This window comes from Amblyomma maculatum, chromosome 1 (assembly GCF_055883805.1).
Source record: "Amblyomma maculatum isolate TAMU_Amacu chromosome 1, ASM5588380v1, whole genome shotgun sequence".
NCBI classification, from domain to species: domain Eukaryota; kingdom Metazoa; phylum Arthropoda; class Arachnida; order Ixodida; family Ixodidae; genus Amblyomma; species Amblyomma maculatum.
In genome coordinates, this window is record NC_139344.1 from 344716316 (window position 1) to 344738402 (window position 22087).

The 22087-nt window shown below is 45.2% G+C and overlaps 1 protein-coding gene across 1 annotated transcript in view; it reads left to right on the top strand.

Annotated features, from left to right (window-relative positions):
- The window catches only part of LOC146207648 (uncharacterized), a 629022-nt gene extending 619745 nt beyond the window's left edge, over nt 1–9277 (top strand). Inside the window, exons 21-23 of the mRNA XM_084589405.1 lie at nt 307–493; nt 4149–4317; nt 6884–9277. Of these exons, the coding sequence (XP_084445531.1) occupies nt 307–493; nt 4149–4317; nt 6884–8676 (2149 nt within the window). The 3' untranslated portion in view covers nt 8677–9277. The remainder of the gene's footprint in view (nt 1–306; nt 494–4148; nt 4318–6883) is intronic.
- The last annotated feature ends 12810 nt before the right edge of the window (nt 9278–22087 follow it).

The window sequence follows — 22087 nt, forward strand, 5'->3', positions numbered from 1 at the left end:
ATTGAGGTTGCCATTGCCACTCTGCAGTAGACTCGGTGATTCAAATGGGATAATTCAAAGGGGAATGAAAAGAATTGAATAGACCAGTTGTTAGATAAAACAAGTTTGGGCTGGCAAAAGCTTGCGGCATTCAACTGCTGCATACTTTGAAGGGCCTAAGTAATTTAACACTGCTAACAACCATAATAGGCAATCTCCATGCAGCATGTTGCAAGAAGCATGTTTCAGGTTGCAGAGGAGACTAAAATTTCTCCTGCAGCATTTCCAGTGACGCTTGTTACAATTTGTTTCTCGTCTCCGTTGCAGCCTTCTGAAGAGACTTCCACCAGCTAACGTCGAGCTGTTGCGGCATTTTTTGTGCGTCCTGTGGCACATCAACAGCCGCAGTGCGGAGAACAAGATGCCTTCGTCCAACCTAGCTGTGTGCATTGGTCCCAGCCTGCTGAGTCCAAAGTTTGTCGACAGCTACCACTCGCCCACTCTGCAATCAGAGGTTGGTAAAGGCATCCTGGCCTATAGCTAAACCACTATAAGGTCTGTAATCGTTGGTTAGTGTTTGGTGACTGAAGTTAGGACTGCAAAATCTTTTCTCAGCTGTAGCTGTGGCATTTTGATCACAGCGGAATGAAAACTGTCAAGGTGGCAGGAAGCTGGGCACATAGAGTAATAGTTTTGGTAGTTTATAGGAAAAAAACAGCCCAATTTTCAAACATGTGTGGTGCATGTGATTCAAACAGCGTTAGTAAAACACACAAATTCGCTTTGTCCAAATAGTGAACGTGCAACGTCATGTTTTGTTGTAGACTTGTGGGGGTTAATTCTGCTAGAACTGTATGAAAAGTCAGCTTAGTAGTTCTAAAGTGGCTAAATTGTCACAAGGAGGCCTTCAGCAGGTTTCTATATAATAGACTTGAATGTATAATTTTTCCAAAAGCTGCAGCTCTGTTATTCAAGTAGTGCAAAAGGGAAATCTGTTAATTCCTATAGCAAAGTCTCATAATGACATCTGTCGATAAACAGCACAGCATTGCTTGGCGACCACAGTGAGCAGTGCTAACCATGGCGTGCACTACTTTTATGTTGTCCGTCGATAAGTGGTTGAAGCAGGTTTGTTTCTCAGTTGCACAGTGGAGCTCTTATGACACCCTTAAAAGTATAGAAGGCCCCAGCTTCAGCGGCTCAGTGATTGTGGTGCTTGACTACTAGTTCAGGAAAGGCAGGGGGTTAATTAGGCGATGCCCAGTAGGCTACCTTGCACGTGGGGAGGGATAGAAAGGGAGAAAAAAAAAGAGCGCCAAGGAAAGGAGTCTGTCACATATCCAGAGATCTATGGTAAAACGGGGTAGACAGCGTACATTTAGTCGAACTCAACCCCGAGTCCTTTGAAAACTTAAGGAGCGCCTTCTCTGATTTTCTTTTTGATGGAGTCATCCAAGGGCCAAGAATCTTGGCTTCAGTAAGAGGGCAAGAGTCCGAGCGGCGGAATGTAGTAGCCAGGAAGGCACGCTCACGCTGAAATTGAGGGCAATCACAAAGTATGTGCGCAATCATTTCAACACTCGCACTGCTCACACACTGAAGAGACTGCCATTTCGATGCGATGGTAATAGCCATTTGTAAACGCCACTGCTAGCCTCAGGTGACAGAGCATTGTAGTGTCACACCAAGGGGGAGGTCAAACGGTATCTGCAGTTGAAGTAGTTGGTCAAAGTGGTGCGGGCAGAATGTCCAGCCTCCAGGTATAGGCCATGATTGTCTCTAGTCAAATTTCGGGCAAACAGTCGAAGGTGCCCTGCTGTGTCTGCTCTAATTGTCAATGGTATCTAAACAATGCTGGTTGTATCATGAGCCGATCGAGCAGCTTCGTCACCTAAGTCATTGCCAACAATCCCACTATGGCCTGGTATCCACTGGTTGATGATTCGTGACCCTTTTGTAATGCCTGGTGGTGCAGATGTCAAACCTCCGCTACAAGTTGCTCATGGTCGCCATGTCTCAAGACCGATTGAAGGCATTTTAGGGCAGGTTTGAAATCACTGAAAACAGCCTATTTTTGAGGAGTTTGTTTACAGATATACTTTACAGAATCACGAAGTGCGGCCAGTTCTGCGCCAATAGAGGTAGCCTTATGCGAAATTGGATGGTAAATGTATGCAAAACCAAGTATAAAAAGTCTTCAAAGGTGAGGGCACGAATTTCCACCTAACACAAATTTAGAGCAGGGTGCCATGAATGCTTCTCTGCGTGGATAACAAACAAACCCCATCAATGCAGTTGCTTTTGGCGAGGACTGTACTGTTAACTAGAAAATTTGAACTTGGGGGCTGAAAATATGTTCCATTGCGTTATTTAAGACTCTGCACCACTCTGATATCAATGTACTGGAACAGTACCATACTCACATTATAAGTGGCATCAAGGTATGAATATAATGCTTTTTTTTTTCTTGCTCATCGAGAATTTTTCTGCTAGCTACTCCAACTTACTTGCCATATTTTTCCACACCGGGATCGAATCTCAGCCACCGGTACTCTTTCCAATGGAGGCGAAAAGCAAGGTGCCTATGTGCTATGTGATGTCAGTGCGCGTTATCCCAGGTGGTCGAAATTTTCAGAGCCTTACACTACAACGCCTCTCATAAGCCCGCGTTGCTTTGGGACGTTTAGCCTTCTAACCCAAATTATATTTTCCGTTGCCATCTGTCTTTTTTTCTTATCCCTCATCTGCAGCTGCCTTGAATTGGGCAAGATTGCATTATAATCTCAATGTGCACACGCATATGTATTCATTTCCACCGACGCCCTTACTCCTCTTACCACAATATTTATGGTTGCGTGATTTACATGTTATTATGGTACATGTAGCAAATAAATATTAACCACTACCATGCAGCCAGCATTGCAGTTTATGGTTGGAGTGATATTCGCTCAAGCATGAAATGGTATGTACAGCGCCTTTTATGGGGACACATTTCAAGGGCACTGTCTCTATGGTTCCCATTAAGTTATGATCTGACAGTTTATTGGCTTGATTCGGTTTATGGACTTCCATGTCCCAAAGCGATTCTGGTTAGGTAGTGAATGGCTCAGGAAGTCTCGACCACCTGGGGTCGTCTTGCTTTTGCTTTTTGTCTGTCGAAAAGTGGCCGCTGCAGCCAGAATTCATCTTGCATTCTTGAGCGCAGCAGTATAGTACCCGAACCAATACGCCACCGTAGTGGGGACAGTATATTGGTTTATTGTTTTAATGTGCATTGATGCATATTCACAGCATTGCAGAGTAGTTTCTAAGCCATACTGATGCTAAGCTCTGCATCACTTGTGAATATACCAGCAACAACTGCTACTTTTGGCACAAAAGATTTTTTTCTGGACATATCTGACGCACTTGTCTGTTCATGGTGTATAATTTGCACTTATTTTTTTTGCAGCTGTAATAACTTTAGCAGCCCAAGCTTGCAAGTTTCAGTTAACCCTAATTTAAAGCATGCAACACTTGCACCCTATATTTGAGAGGGTTAAAGGAGTCTAGAGAGAAGGCTTGATTGAATGTTTTTTTCTTTTTCTTGTGAATGTTATCAATGCATTAGTGTGCATGTACCGGTGCATGGTATTTGCTTTCGCCCAGTAAATTCCTTCACAAAACTCCCTCGTTCTCTAAATAATCAACTCTGTGCATATTCTATTGAGTTCACGTGTACAAGGTTATTGGTACAGTTCGGATTACTGAAACACTTGTGATGAGTTATCCATTGAATCTAGACGAATTCAACACGGCAGTTTGTTTGCTAACATGCTGCTTATTAGTGCAAAGTAACAAAACTCAGCCAATATTTGGTGTCTATACATGTTTAATAAAGCTACAAGAGCCTGGTGAAAGCCATTAATGGAACAGTACAGTGTTTAGGCTCCTTAGCTAATGCAGTTTGTCATATCCTGATATGACATTACATGCCTAGAACTTTTCAAAAGTAAAATTTTCCTGCATTGAAAATTTGCTATGTCAATGTTTTTTTTTTTCAGTCACTACTGCACAACTTGATGAGCAAAATTATTTTTGAGGAAAATGATTTCTCTGAAGCATGCCAGTTTTAAGGTTTGAAGGCTAATTTCTAATGTTTTCATTTTCTTTTCTCTCTCCGACTGCAGATCTCTGAGCAAGTGCCTCAGCTGGTAGAGTTTCTGATTGAGAACAGTGTGGACATTTTCGGCAAGGACCTACTTATGCTGTTTGGGGAGCCTCCACAAAAGGACCCCTCAATTCAGGATTCTGGAGCTGAGGAGTCCGACAGCCCACACAGCTTGCAAGAAAGTGGAAGTGAGTTGTGTTATCATTGTTATTGGGTTTGGAAGTGCAAAAGCAAATACATAGAGAAGAGGAGAGAGAGAGGGCACAGTGAAAGGGGGTGACAGCAAAAAGCCCCTTGAAATAGGGGACATACTAAGGCTGACTAAAAGCACCCACACTAAAATGAGGCAGGCTACTATGGAGTATTAGTGGCAGTGTCACAGTTGGCATTATAAAACACATACCTCGAGTCAAGTCAAAATCACATAGCATGCTTGGTCATGCTGAAACACAAGTCTGCACATTTTTCCAGTGTCTTCCGCAAAATGGCAGTTTTGCAGCACGCAGGATGCTGTCGTAGGATATATGCGAAATAGTGATGCCACAAAACACAGTACAGAATGCACATCTATTAATATCGGGTCGTTTCCAGCACGAGCGAACGGCAGCCAGAGTGAATAGCTCTGTTAGCTGAGGCTTGAGGCTACACTCCTGAACTTTACAGTTGCACTTGCATACTGTTACACACAGTTCTCAGATGCAGTGAAAAAAATGGTACCTACGCGGCTTAATCCTTTTTGTGTGTCCTGGAGACTTTTCGCTCCTGTATATTTTGAATTGAGGGCTCATTCAAATGTCTGTACTGTCATCACTGCATTTTGTAGTCCTAGTCCTGTAGTGAGCCTTGTCACATTCAGTGAGTTCCAACTGTCGTGCAAGCCATGTTGGTAACAATGTAGCCACACTAGTGATGCAAAGCTGCTGGTAGTGCTGTTGATAGTATCATTTGCTGAGTTCCTATCAACTGTCCATGATAAAAGAAGCTGTTGACGTTATATCATCGCACAACATACCATGCATCGACACTGGAGCATAAGCTTAGCACCGTGTTCCCACTTCTTGCGGCCCATGCATTGTGGGTCATCGCATACGTATCCTCCATAAGCTTATTGGCTCAGGTATTCAGTTTACCGCAAAAGGCCTAGTTGGGCAGGCAGCAGTACTTGGCACCTTCCATTAGGCTTCTAAGCAGCCATGGATGCATCATTCAGATTGCATTTGAATTTTTACTTTAGTAATTATGTTTGTCGAAATTCGCATTCATGGGGGTTTAAATGCTGTTTACAAAATAAACGTTGCTGTTAATGCCAGGTAAAGTTCTGTGGAATGCTTAGCATCATCACAGACAATCTAAATTATGCTAGCAGAATGACTGCCTACACTTTGTAACCTGCAAGCTGTTGTCAAGAGTCTCACTTTTCTACCTTACATACAGCAGCCAAATGATTTTTCGTAATAGAATAATTCGGACTTGCGCAATATTTCAGGCTTTTAGTCTGCTTGCTTTTTTTCCGTGAGTTACATCTTGCAGTGTTCTCTACCGTCGTTAACCATGGAAACTGAATGTTATTGCGTAGTGCTTGAATTCGTCCGCAGAGTTATTCTAACTGGAAGATCATAGTGGTTATAGACCTTTCCACGAGCCTCGGCGAAACCGTTTGGGCTGTGGGGTGGGTTTGGGGGAGATATTTCTCAGCTTTCCCTGTAGTACACACAGCCCAGTATCCGATATAGCAGCATGCCCACTACCATTCTTTGGAAAGGTCTATAGCATAGCTCGATCTGCTTCTGCAGGGCATCACTACGTATAAGGTGACCGCGTTGATCGAGTTGTGTGCTTCCTGGCGGCGTGCACGCCTACCGCGGGTGGCATTAATCGGAGCATGTACGCTAGTGGCCGCGCCCGCCGCATCGATCATGCTAGCGCATGCGCATGAGCCGCATGGGGAAGGTCACAGTAGCAAATCGTGCTATGCTATAACTGCCTATTATGAAACATGGGGAGTGGTGAAGTCAGTGATTTGTTCGCAGGGCTTTTGAGTGCATTTAGCGCTAGCTCGTTAGAAGCGGCAGCAGAGCAGGCTTGCAACCCCAAAACTCAAAAGGGAGGAATTGCAACATCTTGCTCTCCTGAGGCACAGGTTTAAAATTCATGGTGAAGTGCTTTCCTTGACTTTTTGAGGCTTAGTCCTTGCATTCTTTCTCTTTTTGTGTGTAGTGCACAAATGACTACAGACTTCTGCAGATTATTGCAATACTAAACAGCTAACTGTCACTGTTATTTTAGGCAATTTTCAAATAGTTTTGCATCACTAAGCAGCGGCCTTGAAAAAGTTGGAAGTCCTCAGAACCAGCCATGCACTTTCTTTGCTGTGCTGGTCCGTTAAAAAGTATGCTTTTGTAGTACACGGTACATACTAACAGTAACATTCACTCTGGAACTTTGTGCACGGGTTTTTGACCGGATGATTACACATGACTTTTAGGAAGTCATGTTCTTCATGTATTGGTTTTGACGACTGTGGTACTGGTTGTTGCAGTGTTTTTCTGTGGACATCAAATTACGGCTCTGGCTTATGTTCCCTTATACACCTTCCTTTGCCCTACTATTCTACTCTAATCATTTCCTCGTTCACATCTATGTTTTGAAGATTTGGGCAGACCGTCAGTTTATAAACGTGTGGTAAGATGTGTGTAAAAGCCAGTCTCTGTACGAATCTGCCCTGAAAATATTCCCTTTCCTTCACTTTTCCAGGTGCGTTCCGAAGAGATGACTCTTCAATCGACAGTCTCGAGAGGGCCCTTATGGAGGATTCTAGTCCCAAGTTGCCAAACAGGACCAAAGTGTCCCTAACCAATCTCAGCAGGGATTCCGGTCTGACACTGAGTGACACCCAGCTGTATACACCTGAAGATGACGTCGAGATGGAAAACACGAGCTCCGTACTCCAGGGGATGACCAAGAGTGTACCACACCTGGAAGCCGTAGGTGTGCAAGAGTCGGTCTACAACCGGAGCAACGGTGTCAGCATCGATGGCTCCTGCAACGATGTGGTACGTCGCCGGAAGTGTGGCGGTGAAGTACCCAAGCATTCGCGGCACCAGACCATCTCTGCCGCTGGCTTCTATGCTCGCTCATCTCCAGTATCGAGGGACATACGGCCCCAACACTTGCAGTATTCAAAGTCCTGTAACTACCGAGAAAACGAGAACCCGTGTGAGGAAGATTCGGTCATGGGCAATGATCCGCTTGTCCGCTGGCGCAAAAGCCGTGCGCGTCAGCAGAGGGCCAATGCCATGCAGTCAGCTGCCGACGTAAGCAGACCCTGCAATACGCTCATCAGGAGTGCTTCCGAAGAGAGTCTGCTGCAAAAGTACATGGGCGAAGAGCAACCCAAGCGAAGACCCCAGCACTGCAAAGGCAAGGCTCCGAGACCACCGATGGAAATTAGTAACTGGGAGCGAACAAAAAAGTTTGACACCTCCGCAGCTACACCTGACAGGCATGCATTGTGGTTTGCCAACCAAATGCACAGCGTCGACTGGAAACGTAGTCAGTCCACCTCAAAGATAGATGAGATAGATCACATTCAAGAAGGTCCAGTCAGCAAGAGTGTTACCAGCCCGGATAGTTGCCATGTCCCTAGCACTTCAGCGACAAGGCAACAAGACATGGGTGCTAAGATCAAAGCAGATTCCATTGCAAGCGTACACACTCCACCCCGTGTTAACAGTGTGTGCAGTTCGTCATCTGAAGGAAGCCAAAGGTCTCACAGGTCGCATGAATCAACACATTCGGCGAGGTCGCAAGGGTCGAACCGTTCGCGGACGAGTCCCTGTCGGCGGCAGTCTCCAAGCTGCACGATGGCTCCTGTCCACCGGTCAGCCAGCGCTAAGCCCATGGAACCTCCCAGCTATCAGGAGGCTATGACACGCCGGACACTACTTAGAAGGTCGCAGGCCATCTCTCAGGCAGATGACACCCTACTGGAAGAGCCTCAGGATGGAGAATCTGTGTCTCTAGGCTGCAAAGCTCTACAGCTCTATGAGGAATCGCTACGGATCTACAACGAGCAGCTCGATGTCGCAGGCGACACTCATCACGCCATTCTTGTCAAAGTGGACAGCAGTGATGAAGGCATCTCGGAGAGCCCGCCACCTCCCCTGCCACCAAAGCCACACCAGCCTGTGCACCGTACCGTGAGTGATGGTGCCGGTGTTCGTCTCAGGCACCACCCTCCGGTCCACGTCAAGGACTCTCAGCTCGTTAACCGTGGGAAGTGTGTTGTGGTGTCCTCCTTTCACGACCGCTGCCAACCGCAGTCACTGTATGACTTTCCAAAAGAGATCAGCTGGAGTGTAGCTCAGCTGAGAAGCATCTTCAGCAAGCAGTCGCCTGCAGCCAAGGATGGAAGCACTGGTAGTAACAGCAGCCAGTCAGACTCTGCGTGCTCAAGTGAGCGTGAAGGGCACCACAGTGTGTTGGCTGGTCACTTACGGACAGAATCTGTGAGCAGCAGCACCGGTGGTGAAGAATCTTACGTGTAAATACTGGGAAAAGAGAACCACATGCAATGATCTTAAGCCGTTGTGCCTATTCCGCTGTAACCTGGATATACGTGTGCAATCGACCTGGACGTACGCGTGCAATCTGTTTCTGTTATTGCCTTCTAATCACTCATACATGTCTCGTGCATGTAAACTTTCTTCTTCGAGTTCTTTTCAAAACTCACATATGCATGTATTTAACAATCTGCCACTTTGCATAATGTGTTTCTGTATATGTGCCAAATAGCCTGCTGAACAAGCTTTACTGTGACCTTACATATGTATAGGTTTTGTTGTCCAGTGATCTTTTTGTCATTTTTATCGTTTTTGTGTATAGGCAATGTCTTGGTTCCTCTGAGCTCATTCACTGGTGTGAATTGTATATAATTGTACCATGGCATTGTGTAGCAACGCATGTGTCCACAAGGCACGTAAACTTGAAGTGAGCCTAAAGAAAGTAGTTTTTGACAGGCGCTTGTCGCAGCTCACTAGACCATTGTATTTATGGCCTGTTTTTGTACAACTGTGGCTGAACAGAGTGTATTGTAGATATTTGTAATGACAATAAATACTGTACATGCATTATACTGCATGGCTATGTCACGTATATGAAGGCTGCCTACGTCTCCGACTATTCTTGGTTGTTCGTGAAAGCTATCTTCAGCTTTAGGGAAGAATGCGAGGTGTTTTCACAGTAACTGCTTTGTGAGGGACATTATGCATGGCTTACAAGGGCTATGAGCAGAATGCACGTGACAATAAGACCCGGAAAGGAGCATGGAATCTTGGAATCAGGAGTTAAAACTGTTATGTGGGGTTGAGATGAGCTGCTTCGACCATTGTTGCTCTGTCCCATAAACCAGACGAAACCATACTAAGTAAATCTATTATGATCATGCTGTGCTTTTAAGCATTTGGTTGGCAATTAAGTGTAAATGAAAGTGTTATTGTCTTTAATGCAGTGCAGTTTAAAGGTCATCTAGAGCGTACTCGTGTGAAGAAGTGCATGCTGGAGCAAGTAACGATCAAATATGCGCATGACCTTGGGGAGTCCTCTATGTACAGGTATTTCGACCCAGATTTTAAGCAATTCCTGTGCCCAAGCTTTTTTTTTGGCCTGGTGAAGCACGCACACTGTTTGCAAGGTAAAGTATTATGGCCTACATTATTTGAGATACAATTAAACATCAGTGTTAGCCCGCACTGTCTAGAATTGAGAAACTGCTGTTGACTGAGGGTAGCAGTTGTTGCAGGTACAAGCCAAGCACCGGATCTGTCAGCTTGCTCCTCAAGCTGGATGGAGAAGCAGCCAAACACTTGGTGGACAGGGTATTTGTTCTCTCCTTTTGAGTGCTGCCCGGCGCATGGTATTTCTGTTATATACTCGAAAATGCCGCGCGCGTGATTTCACCATGCGCTAGGAACACCTTCAGACGGGAATTGCGCCTGCACTGCGCGTCCATCTTATATTAGGTCTAGTCGAAACCTGCCTGAAGATCAAATACCGCCGAGCCGTATAGCCGTGGCGCCGTAGTAGTGGTTGTTGTAATGGTCAGTGTTCATGTAAATTGAAAAAGATGCTGCACCTATCTTTTTGGTAATAGCTAGGCTGAGACGATTCAGAGTAGAATAATAGCAAATGACATTCCAGTTTCAACCTTCCAACGAGAGCTGTAAAAGGAGAAAAATAAACAAGCAAGACAAAAGTAGGATCCTATTTATGGTTGGAATAGCAAACACACATATACTTTCCAGGACTTCCTGCACAATTACGCTACAATAGCTCACTGAACCCAGCCTTGAGACTATCAAACTTAATCATAATATAAGCCAAATGAGTAATACCACCTCAGCATCATTTTTACATATACGACAATGCTCTTGTTGAACACGTCGGAGCTGCTACATATAATTGACTTAGAAAATATTATACTATACATGCCTTTCTCCTGACATGCTGCGGAGGTTGTGAAAAGAAAAAAAAATAATAAATTTCCTGCTAGCGTTCCCTCAGCGCAGGAAGTTCAATGCGATTGACCGCACCTGCCTTGAACATCTGAAGGCAATAGTCCAGTACTGTCAAACTGTTAAATACAATCGAAAAAAAAAACACACACACACACAGTGTGATGTGTTGTAAGATAAGCCACCGAAAACTAAGAGTGCGTTCTGTTGTTAAATGAATCCCTCTGATGGCTCGTTCGCTAAGATGGTCTACTTTCTCAGCGTACCACGAACTTGCAGGGCCGATACCTAGCTGACCTCGATACCTGATGAGTGTGAGGGGACGCGACCGTGTATGTAGTTTTCTATTTGCACGTAAAGGAATCCGGATAACTAAAAGGCATTCCTTTTACAACTTTGTCACTGCAGCTTGCCGGACTGCTGCTAAACCTGTTTACATTGGCCATAGAAGCAATTTCTGAGAGAGGTAAAACGGTCTTGTCATACTACGCCACAATCAGAAAATCTCGCGTTCACTAAAACGCCGATGAGAAACATGTATTTAGCCGGGCCAGGAAATGGACGCTGCTGAGAAAATACGTAAACCGTGTCAGGTGCAACGTGAATGCGAAAAAAAAAAAAACTGCTACACAGCCTTTGAAATTAAAAAAAAAAAAAAATGCTACGTTTATGCTCGTTTCCACAAATTAAATAGTATTTTTCCGATAGCAGATTTTTTGACCATGCGGTATTGATTGAGCTGTGAAATGAGGGATTTTATTAGGCGAAATGGACATGCCACAAACAAATGTTAACAAATTCTAAGAGTACCAACGCAGAGCTCTCATCGCATTTTCATTGGTTGACAAACGAACAGGAAAAATGACAAGATCATGGTAATTGGAATTGTTCATGTCTCCTATCTGCTCTTTCTGTTAAGAGAAAAAAGTAAATTATCTTTGACTATGTCAGCGAAAGTATCTGCACAAACATTGTCTCTGCCCATCACTGAAGATCGTAACGCAGCCCGAATGACGGTGGTGGAGCTGCCTTTTCTTTTTCCGTGCTGGGGTTTTCCTGTACACAGGCGGGGAAATGCTAGCGTTGTAACTTACGCTGTTGGGTTACTTCAATTTCCAATTGTCAATAAAGTGACTACAGACGAAGGAGTGCGGCTTCGACTCCGAGACTCTCGTGCCGTCACTCCTGGGGAACAGAAGGCACAGAGCATCCGGTAGCAAACAGAATTTTAAAAATTCGGCACTTTCCATGACCACACAGTAACCAAATACGTAGATTCGTGCCTTTGCCTTTCAAAGAACCATGCTTAGGTCACCCGCCACTCATGCCTCTGTGGAAACCCGTAGAAATGAATCGACTTAAAAACGTCCGACGAGATTGCGTAGCTGCTAGTGGAGCCAACAACGCACCACGTTTCGCCAGCCTTGTTTGGCCAGACTTCATTTCACTGCACATATTCACACAACTAGCCCAACTTTCTGTTCTCTTGAGGATATATTCACGCACAACGTCATCTAAACCTTAGGATTTCCAATTTCCACACAAACCAACGACAAATAGTACGCTCCAATGCGCTGGCAATGCGCCGCCGGGGCCGGCGCATTCCGGCGATTGAGCGATGCGCCGAGAGGCGGCGCCACCCGTTCAGCTGTGCGGTCCCTCGGGATAGGATAATGCTGGCCATTTTCTTGAAGCTTTTGGACAACAGAACCACGGCCGCTCAATGGAGGCGCACTTAGTGCGGCCCGTCGCGTCGCGCCTCAATGGCTGGGGAAGCGCGTATTGGGAGAAGTTACAGTTTCCGCCGTCACTCTCCGCGGGGGCGCCACCACTCCAGGACAAGGCGCCGCCGGCACGGACGAGCAGACGACGCGGAAGGAGCGCGCTGGCTGGGTTGGCGTGTGTTATCGTTTTGACTACTCAGCATAACCGCGTGGTTCTGATAGTTCTGCATGCGTGTCATCGGTGCCTGTGTCAAGAGCGTCCTAAGCGTATGCAGCACCATGCCAGGCAACTGCTGTGTGCCGCTGTGCACCACGAAAACAAGAAAAGATCGGTTACCACGAGTTCCCGTGCGATTCACAACGTCGAGCAGCATGGCTGAAAAACATATCTCGGGAAGGCTAGGATGGAAAAGGAAGCCGGTGGGAGCCGAGTGACAAGTCACTGGTATACTCACTGCACTTCACAGATGACGATTACAGGAAGAACATAAAACTGAAGATCCTGCTTCCTTCAGCTGTCCCCTCCGTGTTCCCGAACTGCCCACATTACAAGTTAAGTTACTCACACGGGCTCATGTTGAGCCAAACAACCTTGAAACAATGTGCGCAGGTCAATAGCTTTATTTTCCCCACTTGTTATAGCTACACTTCATTTCCTCCTGGACAACCCCCCGTGTCATCCTGAAGCAAGTGTGTTTCAAAATAGCTCCGCCACGATCACTTTTATGACGATCATCAAAATGGTATGCCTTGCCCAACATCGCATAAGTGAAGCCATGGAGACACCAAGAGGAGCCGCTCTATTTGTCAGATGACGAGCGACTCTCTTGGTTAGAGTTGGACTTTGCCATATCGAAGACATTCAGGTCCAAGGAGGCACGTCGAAGCAAAGGCTAACCAAACAAACGTACGAAGCAACAATCATGACAACCAGATCCACAGTGGCGCAAATTAAGTACCGTCTTGATCACATCAAGTATCTTACAACAATGTCTTCTGTGTGCCTTACTAGTGCATTGCATTTAACCGAATCTTATTTTCAGCTTCCGATACGCCCTAAAGCAGGCTCTGAAAGCGGGTCTATAGTATCGCTTTTTAGCAGCCTAAAGCAATTCAAAGGCGGGAACGACAAAGTTGACGCAAGGGCTGCCGTTTTCACCTCGGAGAAAATACTGAAGGTACCACTAGCGAAAAAATATATACCGTCTGAGATTATACACATTTTGCCATGCTTTGTGCAGGTTAGCAACTTGCAAGTATCAGTCTGCAAATGCACCTATCAACAATAGGCAGCTATAAAACTTGGCATTCGTGATTATGAAAGTCGTACCTTGCCAACTGTCATATCACGTCTGCTGCAAGAGAGTTTTCGAGTCAGCTTGGATTCATTCATGCGTGGTGTGAACCAGCAGCTGACAGAATTAGCACCGATTGCATTCTTGGCTGGTTACCTTGCACGTCCATTTGAAGAGAAAGTATGAATAGTTTTACAGAATCTCATGAAACATTTTTATTTATTCTGTTTTCAGTGCCTGCCCGTGTTTTCATTATTTATATATTACCAAAGTTTAAATAACTTCTAGTGCGTACTTTAGAGTGTCAATAATTTTATTTTATTAGTCCCCATCCATTTATTAACTTTGTGCCTTGTGGTTCCTGCAAAACCCTGGACTTACCAAAATTCTTGATGATGGACGCCTAAGGTATCTGAAAATCACCATGCACATTTGTTAGCAAGGTGATGAAGTGCCCGCAGGTCATAAGAAGCAGCAAGCTATGCAACATGTTAATTTCATCCCGTCTTCCCTATTCTGTGCAATTTCCGGAGTTGATTTGCGAGAGAGAAGACCGCAGTCACACTAAGGACCTAACCAAATGAATGCGACCACTGCTGACCAACTGGACAGACAACATCAATCATACAGTGAAAAAATCACGCTTGCACATAAACCTTTTTCGAGAAAAGTTCTTCGCATGTAAAATAAGCTTGCGTGTCTTTTGTGCATCACGCGGCTTCATAATCAAACGAGAAAAAAATTGCCTGAGCCTGCGGGCGTGTCGTTGAACTGGCTGTCTTGTGTTGTTTCTTTTGCAACAGTTTGTGTTAGCTAGTATGTTTTGGTGGTGGTACCCACTTGAATATTATTTCCAGTGAAAATGGAGGAACAGGCTGAACAATAATGTTGAACGCTACGTCCTGAATTGTAAGTTTCCAGAAAGGTGCACGCAGAATAATGGCCCCAAGCCATGTCCCGATTTCAAGATTGCAATATCTAATACGTTATTACAGTGGTTGAAACGCAACTAAATGGGTGCGCACTCAGCGAAGCACACGACTGCCTCGTTCTCGTTGTAAACGGAAGACCACGAATGACTTGGAAAAGCTTAGTGATGATGACTTGCCGCTATCACCTTATCAATAGCAAACTTGCACATAGCATCACATACTGTGTGAAACGCCGCTCATAATCCTAAATTGAGCAAGCGCCGACCACGCGGACGCCGAAACGAAAGCACAGCCACGGCTGCTGCGCGCAGCTCTCCGCCCGGACTCGTCCCGGAGCGGTGGCGCCGAAGCGGTGGCGATGAGAACTAGGCACAATACGGCTGGGCGACGCGACGGGCCACACCCAAGTGCGCCTCCATTGAGCGGCCGTGACAGAACCCTCATGGAGGATTTGCCACTATAGGCACTTATTCGGATAAAAAAAGGGCGTATATACAAGCAATGTAGGCTCTTTGACGCTTCTTGAGCGACATGGGACTCGACTCGCGCCTGTGATGTGAATTAATGTGTACGTTTTACCGCGCATGTGTGTATTTGCGGCTCCAGGCGTTGGCTTACGCTCGTGAAACTCGATTAAAGAATAGTTTAACCGTCACAGTTTTTTTTTTTTAATGGGGCAAGAAAATGGGAATTACATTACAGCTTTGAAGACAAGCGATTCGATTGTTTCCGCATATCATGACAGCGCTGAAATTAGGTCTGCATGGCAGTTCTACGATTTTGTTTTCGGCGCAGTAACTTGCTAACATACTGGCATTATAGAATCATGCACATATTAAAACAAAACACGGAAACCAACTTCGAAAAAATGAATCTTAGCCCCGAAAAACCCAAGAACCCAAAACGAAAGCAGCCCATCGAATTTTCCTGCCATTGGACCACACAAACAATATCTTCGGCCTCACATGCATTGCTTGAAGAATATAGTTCAAATAATAGAAAGCAACCGTCTCTTGGTCGTGCGAATCACACCAGCAGCTATTATGACCATTGGTGATAAAGAACACGGTGTCCGTGATGCCTTGCCACTGACAAGTAAACGGCTACGTAGTATTTAGGTTAGTCGAATATTCAGGGGAATCCCTGAAGATGGAATAGAGTTGTAATAAGGGATTAATTCACTTTGTCATCCATCAAAGCGCAGCCATGCGGCCATAAAGTAAAGCTATGCAACTTTCTGAGAAACTTCGTAGTTGATGAAGAATTCGTTCTGGTCCGGGGATGGAACCCAGGACCACCGAATATTTGGGCCGTCACCCTGCTGATAGATAGATGTATTTATTGAAAGGAAAAGGAAGAGAGGTTGGCCGGAATAATTCAAATCTGGCCTGCTACTCTGCACTGGGGCGTCATTATGGGTGACGATGTGGGAGAATGCATATGAAATACATATAAAGACACAGCAGCTTGTTTTACAAGCGCGAATCAAGTCCGCTGGCGCACAAAAAACGGCAAAGAGCACGCACTGCCTGGACACCCTTCCCCTTGTCCTGCCAAGCGCCCAGCAGCAGTTCCTCCGACAGAGGCCTCTTGTCTAAACGCTTCAAGGAAGCCGCTAGCACACCTCTTTCGCGCGCATACGCTGGGCACACCAATAATATATGGTCCACAGTCTCTGGGATGCCACAAGTTGAACATTCCGGCGAGTCCATCTGTCCAATTAAATGTAAGTACTTGTGCGTGAAAACCACGTTTAAACGAAGTCTATATATATAGTAAGCATGCCTGATGACGCGGAATATCACGCGGAACATAAAATTTTAATGTTTGATCGAGCCTTCTTAGACGAATGTGTCGGGCGTCTGGCTGGGCCCAGTAAGCTGCTGTAGCATTATTCATACAACTCGTAAGAAGGCACGTCATGTCACCTCTTGAAAAAGGCACAGCTGTTTGGAGGCCATTGATGAGTGCGCTTTTCGCTTCAACATCGGCCTGTTCATTCCCATGGAGCCCGCAGTGGGCAGGGATCTGAGCTAACCAGCACGGTCAACAGATCATATGTATAGGGCGAGAACGAATGATTAACTACTCGAAGCGGGAACGCCGTTGGTTTAATATATAGGGGAATCCCCTAAGGTGGAGTAGATTTGTAATAAGGAAGTATAATTACTCATTGAGATCGACGCAAACCTTGTTCATATACCACCCCTGAGTGGAGAGAACATATGAAGCAAGGACGATCAGCTAAAACTTCCATATACACTACAAAAACTGCAGGTGCACGCTAATGCTCCACAAACATAATGTGGCTATAGTTTTTCGTTGTTCTTTTTATTGCTAATTGTAGCCCTACGTACGAAGGTGTGCGCTGCAAATATCTCAGAACAAAAACACCTCGTTAAAGGGATGTCCAACAGAGTGTCCAATGCGTTCCAGATTCTGAGAACATTGAACCAAGCGGGGGACAACAGTGCTATGGCGACGCAAGGGGCAATAAATGACAAGCACCTAACATTTTGGCGCCTGCAGAACTTTGAAGTTGGCTGACACACGTTGCGGCGATGACGGGCATCCGACGGCGGAAAGCGTAGCTGTGCTTCGCCTTCTCCGTTGCATTCTGCTAGGATTAGGCCTAGCCTAAGCAAATCTCACCTGTCCCAGACGGAGCAAGTGCCGTGATCTTGTATCTCGATCGACACACGCCTCTGCTGAAGCATTTGATATCTTTGGAAGCCAGCCGTTCGGGTTCATGACAGTTTCATGCTGGCCTATCAATCATAGCTCGACTGCACAGTTTTCATTTTATAGGCTGGCCCTGGCATGTACAAGTATCACGGGATGTTTCGTTAGCGGGAATTACAGAGATAGTTGCTTGTTATTATTTGAACTCTATGGTGAGCTTGTTGCTCTAGAGAGAGAGAGAGAGAGAGAGAACAACTTTTATTTAAAATGCCTGCAGAATCGGTTAGGCTCCCTCCAAGCAGGGAGGACAAGCGTTTACCGTGACGCGGCCACTACGTCAGCCTCGCGCGTTGTGCTCCTTGAGGTCTTGTTACGTCCCTCGCTACTTCCGCGGGTTCGAGAGGGCCGCCGCCCCCTTCTTGGTTCTTGGGGGTGCTGCCCCCCCTCTCCTCGGTTTCGCTCGGTCGCTGCCTCTCTAGAGCTACCGAGACCTGCTGGACGGCCTTGAGTTGTGTCTCTTGATCACAGCTCCTCGTTGCAGCCTCTAGCTGCGGCGGGATCGTCGTCTTCTCGCTGGCTTCGCGCGGATTTACGCTACAGTCCCAAAGGATGTGAGCCGCGGTGGCTCTCTCCTTCGCGCACAGTCTACACATGTCGCTCGCGTGCACACTCGGACACATGTGCTTAGCTAAAAAAGAAAACGTGCGTTTATCGCAGGCATTCTTTCTCCAGAGAAGAGAACGGCCGAAAATTTGTTTTATTTGATTGAAATTTCTGGTCTCCCGTTAGAATCGACAACATATTTATTTCGACCGTAGAAAGATTACCGCAGTCCAGTTCGGACAAGTGAACTGTGTGTAGACTGAGGCACCCGAACTTCAAGCTCTTATCTCGCTCAATGGCGCCGAGACCCGGCGTGAACACTTTCTTTGTAGGGCAAGATGCGCCGAGATCTGTCTCCAATGGCTGCAGCGAAGCGCAACTGCTTCCTTATTGCTCCTGACTATTCTAGCTTCCTTTCTTGACCTGCTGAATGACTATGAAAATGACATGATTAAGGTGCGAGTAGTCGAAGTTCACTGCTCTCGCCTACTGCACGTTGTCCATCCATCTTTGTCACCACCATCTGATCCTAGACACGCACCGTGAGATTTTTTTTTCTTTTACCTATACTCTTTTCTCCGGCCATTTCTTGACTTTCGCCCCATCTGACCATCTTCCTTATCTATTTCAATTCCTTCAGCCTCAGATTCAGCGCCCCGTAAATATGCGGCGCCTGCTGCAAGCAACCATCGTTTTTTTTTTTTTTTTTTTTTTTTTCGGGTTAGTTAGCTATACCTGATATTGAAGCCCAGTAGTAACACAGGCCAGGTGAGAACGCGAACACAAGCGATGACTAACAACTGTATTTTATTGCCCTGGACCAGATTATATAGGCGCTAGGTTCAAAACAACAAAACGAAGAATTAACACATAACTTCACGCATCCGTGGAATATGTTGTGTTGGTTCACCGCTTTGCTGTTCTAGACCTATAGCGCCTGTATAATCTGGCCCAGGGCAATAAAATACAGCTAGCTTTCAGTAAGCGCTTGTGTTTCTGTTCTCGTCTCTTCCGTGTTTGTGCTGCAATCTCCAGTATGCAAAACCAACTAGCCAGTCACCATGTTTTAACCAAATTAGTAGCAATAATAAATAATTTTTGACTACGACATACATACCAGCACTATTCTTCGCCAGTTGTGTGTGAACACTCGAGGACATGCTGGCTCTGATTGGCGGCAGTCTTGGAAACGAAACGCAGGTGATTTGATTCGTGGCAGGAACAGGATTGTACTGATCTGATGGGCGGGAAGCCAGCCAGGTTGATAAAAATTCATGATGTGCTCAGTGCACTAAGCGAAAAAGATAAATAATACTCTTGTCACACGGACAGCCTCACTGTCCATTGAGATCGATGTCCGAAGAATTAATGCACATAGATGGACATTGAACTCAGTGGCCATCGGGACTGCCCGTGTGGCAGGGATATTATTTATCTTTCTCGCTTTGTGCGGTGAGTGCATGAACTATGATCAACATTCATGGTTTCCCGCTGATGAGAACCGCGCAGCTCTGTTCCAGCCTGGGCATCAAACTCAGTGGTGATTAGCCGATGTCACACCGTGGTTTTATATGATAATTGAACTCGATGGGCGTCTATTCATTAGGGGTTCGCGAATGGCCATTGGGAACAAACTCACACTCACCATACGTAAAATAAAACATAAAACTGGAAATAAATAAATAAATAAAAATATGCGTTGTTAATTTATTTTCAAACTGTTTCACTGCATTGACCAGCTGATAAGTACATTGTTATTCGGTAGTCAAAATGTCAGCTTCGCCGACCTAAACAGACAGTCGGGAGCCGTCGTTGCGTTTCGTTCGTCGCAAGTTTCACCTCTGTCGCTCATTGCAACCATTGCTCTGTCGCTACCAAGACCAAGAAATGCGCCAGAAGCGCTGTGATGGTAGCTGCTATGGACGCGGAAAAGACGGTCACCAGTCTGTGGCAATTTCGGCGGTGATAAATTAATGGTTCTGAAACGAATTTGCATCGTTGCCAATATTCGCCCCTTCATTGTAGTCTCTGGTTTGGGCGGAACGGGTTTGGTTGGTTTATGGGGCTTACTTTCCCAAAGCGACGAGAGACGGCGTAGGGAAGGACTCCGAGAATTTCGACCATCTGGGGTTCTTTAACGTTCTCTGGTATCGCACAGCACATGGACGCCTTGCTTTTCGCCTCCATCGAAAAGCGGCTGCCGAGGCCGTGATTTGATCCCACATCCTTGGGCACAGTAGTCGGGCGCCCTGACCACTGCACCATCACGGCGAAGTTTGAGCCGAACTGTTAAATATTTGAATAGCTTTTTCTGAATGACGCATAAATTGAAAAGAGCACTTACACACAAAACCGACTTCTTTTACTCTAATTTCTTATATCTATTCAAATGACAGAAGCTGGCCGTTTGGCGTGCATCATGATGAGGATAAAATTTTAATAATAATTGCCATCATGTACATACATGAAGATGACATGGGGCGATTGTATTCAGCGCAAGATCATGACTACTAATTGCTTTTCATACGTAGGTATGCGTCATTTGTCAAGGCAACAAGAACAACTACTTTCTCTGGTTAGAAATGATCGCAGAATAACGAGCTATTCTAAGTAATGACCGCTATTTCTTGCCTGTGTCTTAGTAGCAAGACAGCGGGTGCCTTTTTTTTTTTTTTTTTTTTTTTTTTTTTTTTTATCCGAGAAGTTTGCCACAAGGCGTAAGTTGAGAAATTGGGTTGGAATGCAGGAGATAGAAACTTAAAAGAAGGAGTGATGTCCAGTTTCACTAAGACCGCCGAGGTTGGCGGTGTAGTGGTTGTCTATTGTCCACTTCTCATAATCACAATCGCGGTTCCACCGCAGGCCCACCTTCATGAGTAGCCGTTTTCTAACTGGAGCCATTTGCTTTTTGCACAGTTTCTTTGAAAGTAGCTCCATGTACGTAAGCGCGCACTTTGTCCCCTATAAATTATTTTGTATTTTCTTCTTGACACCAGCTTTTATTCTTCTGTACATTTCCTCATTTCAAGAAGAAGGAGTCATTGTTACAGCTTGCGTTATTTACTTATTTATGGTCATGCGTCTTGCAATCTGTGATCTTTGATTGCTTTTGTTACTCAAGGGCAGCGCACGCATAACTAATGTGACCAAACAGAGAAAAAGAATAAAAAGAAATACCATGAGGTTCTTGGGTCTTAAACAAGGAAACTGATACGGAAGAGTACGTGGGGAGCCACAGGTTCTAACAGGAAAACGAGAATCACACTAGTTGTAAAAAATTCAAGACTATGGAGAAGAAAAATATTTGGATAACTTGTTTTAGGGACGTGAATTGGCATTCTATCATATAGGATTAGGTGATTTAATAATTTCAACAGAGCGCGTCAAATCCTTTGCTTTAATAGTTGGCATGTGCGCATGGTACAAAACAATATTTCAGAGTCCTTGGATACTAATAAATGGGCACCCGTTTCAAAATGATCACATAACATTATTTTCCTTATTTCTACACGCCGGATACCGCCAAGCACTATCTGAAATTAAAGACATCCGGAAATTTAGGTGTCCTATGTCGAAAAACATTGAGCTAGTAGGAAAATGAAATGCTACATTGCGCACAACACGGACAGCTCCCTTCTTGACACAAAAGGGGGAGGATTAATATCAGTCACACGAGCTGTAGCTGGCATAGAAACAAATAATTATAGGCACCCAGCGATTCTATTGAACCCGCGGGTCCAATCTGAAATTGATTCACTATGATATAATTCTGCAGGAGAGCCTTCTTATTCACGGCCTGAGCCAAAATGGCTTTAGTGATTTCAGTGCCACTTTTCTGATCCGTTATAAATATAGACTAACTATTAATCCTTCACTAATAGCATGTTATTTGTCACTGGATAAAACAAAATGGTAGTAACATCAGCATGTAAAATAAATTTGGTATCATTGAAACTGATGATGTCCTTGAAAAATGAATAATAGAAGTGGGTCCAACTACCCCGAGGAGCTTCACTACCAAATAAAGATTGGAGGGTCCCCTCAAACTGACAGATGACGGTTCCTTGACAGGTTACGGAAGCTTTAGTGCTAACGCGCAAAAACATTTCATGCTCGATAAATATGAACGTAAGGTGAAGTATTTGAAGAAGCCTAAAAGAGAAAGAGCCTTGTTGCTGCGGTTGTTGCTTTTCGAAACAACTTTTGTGCT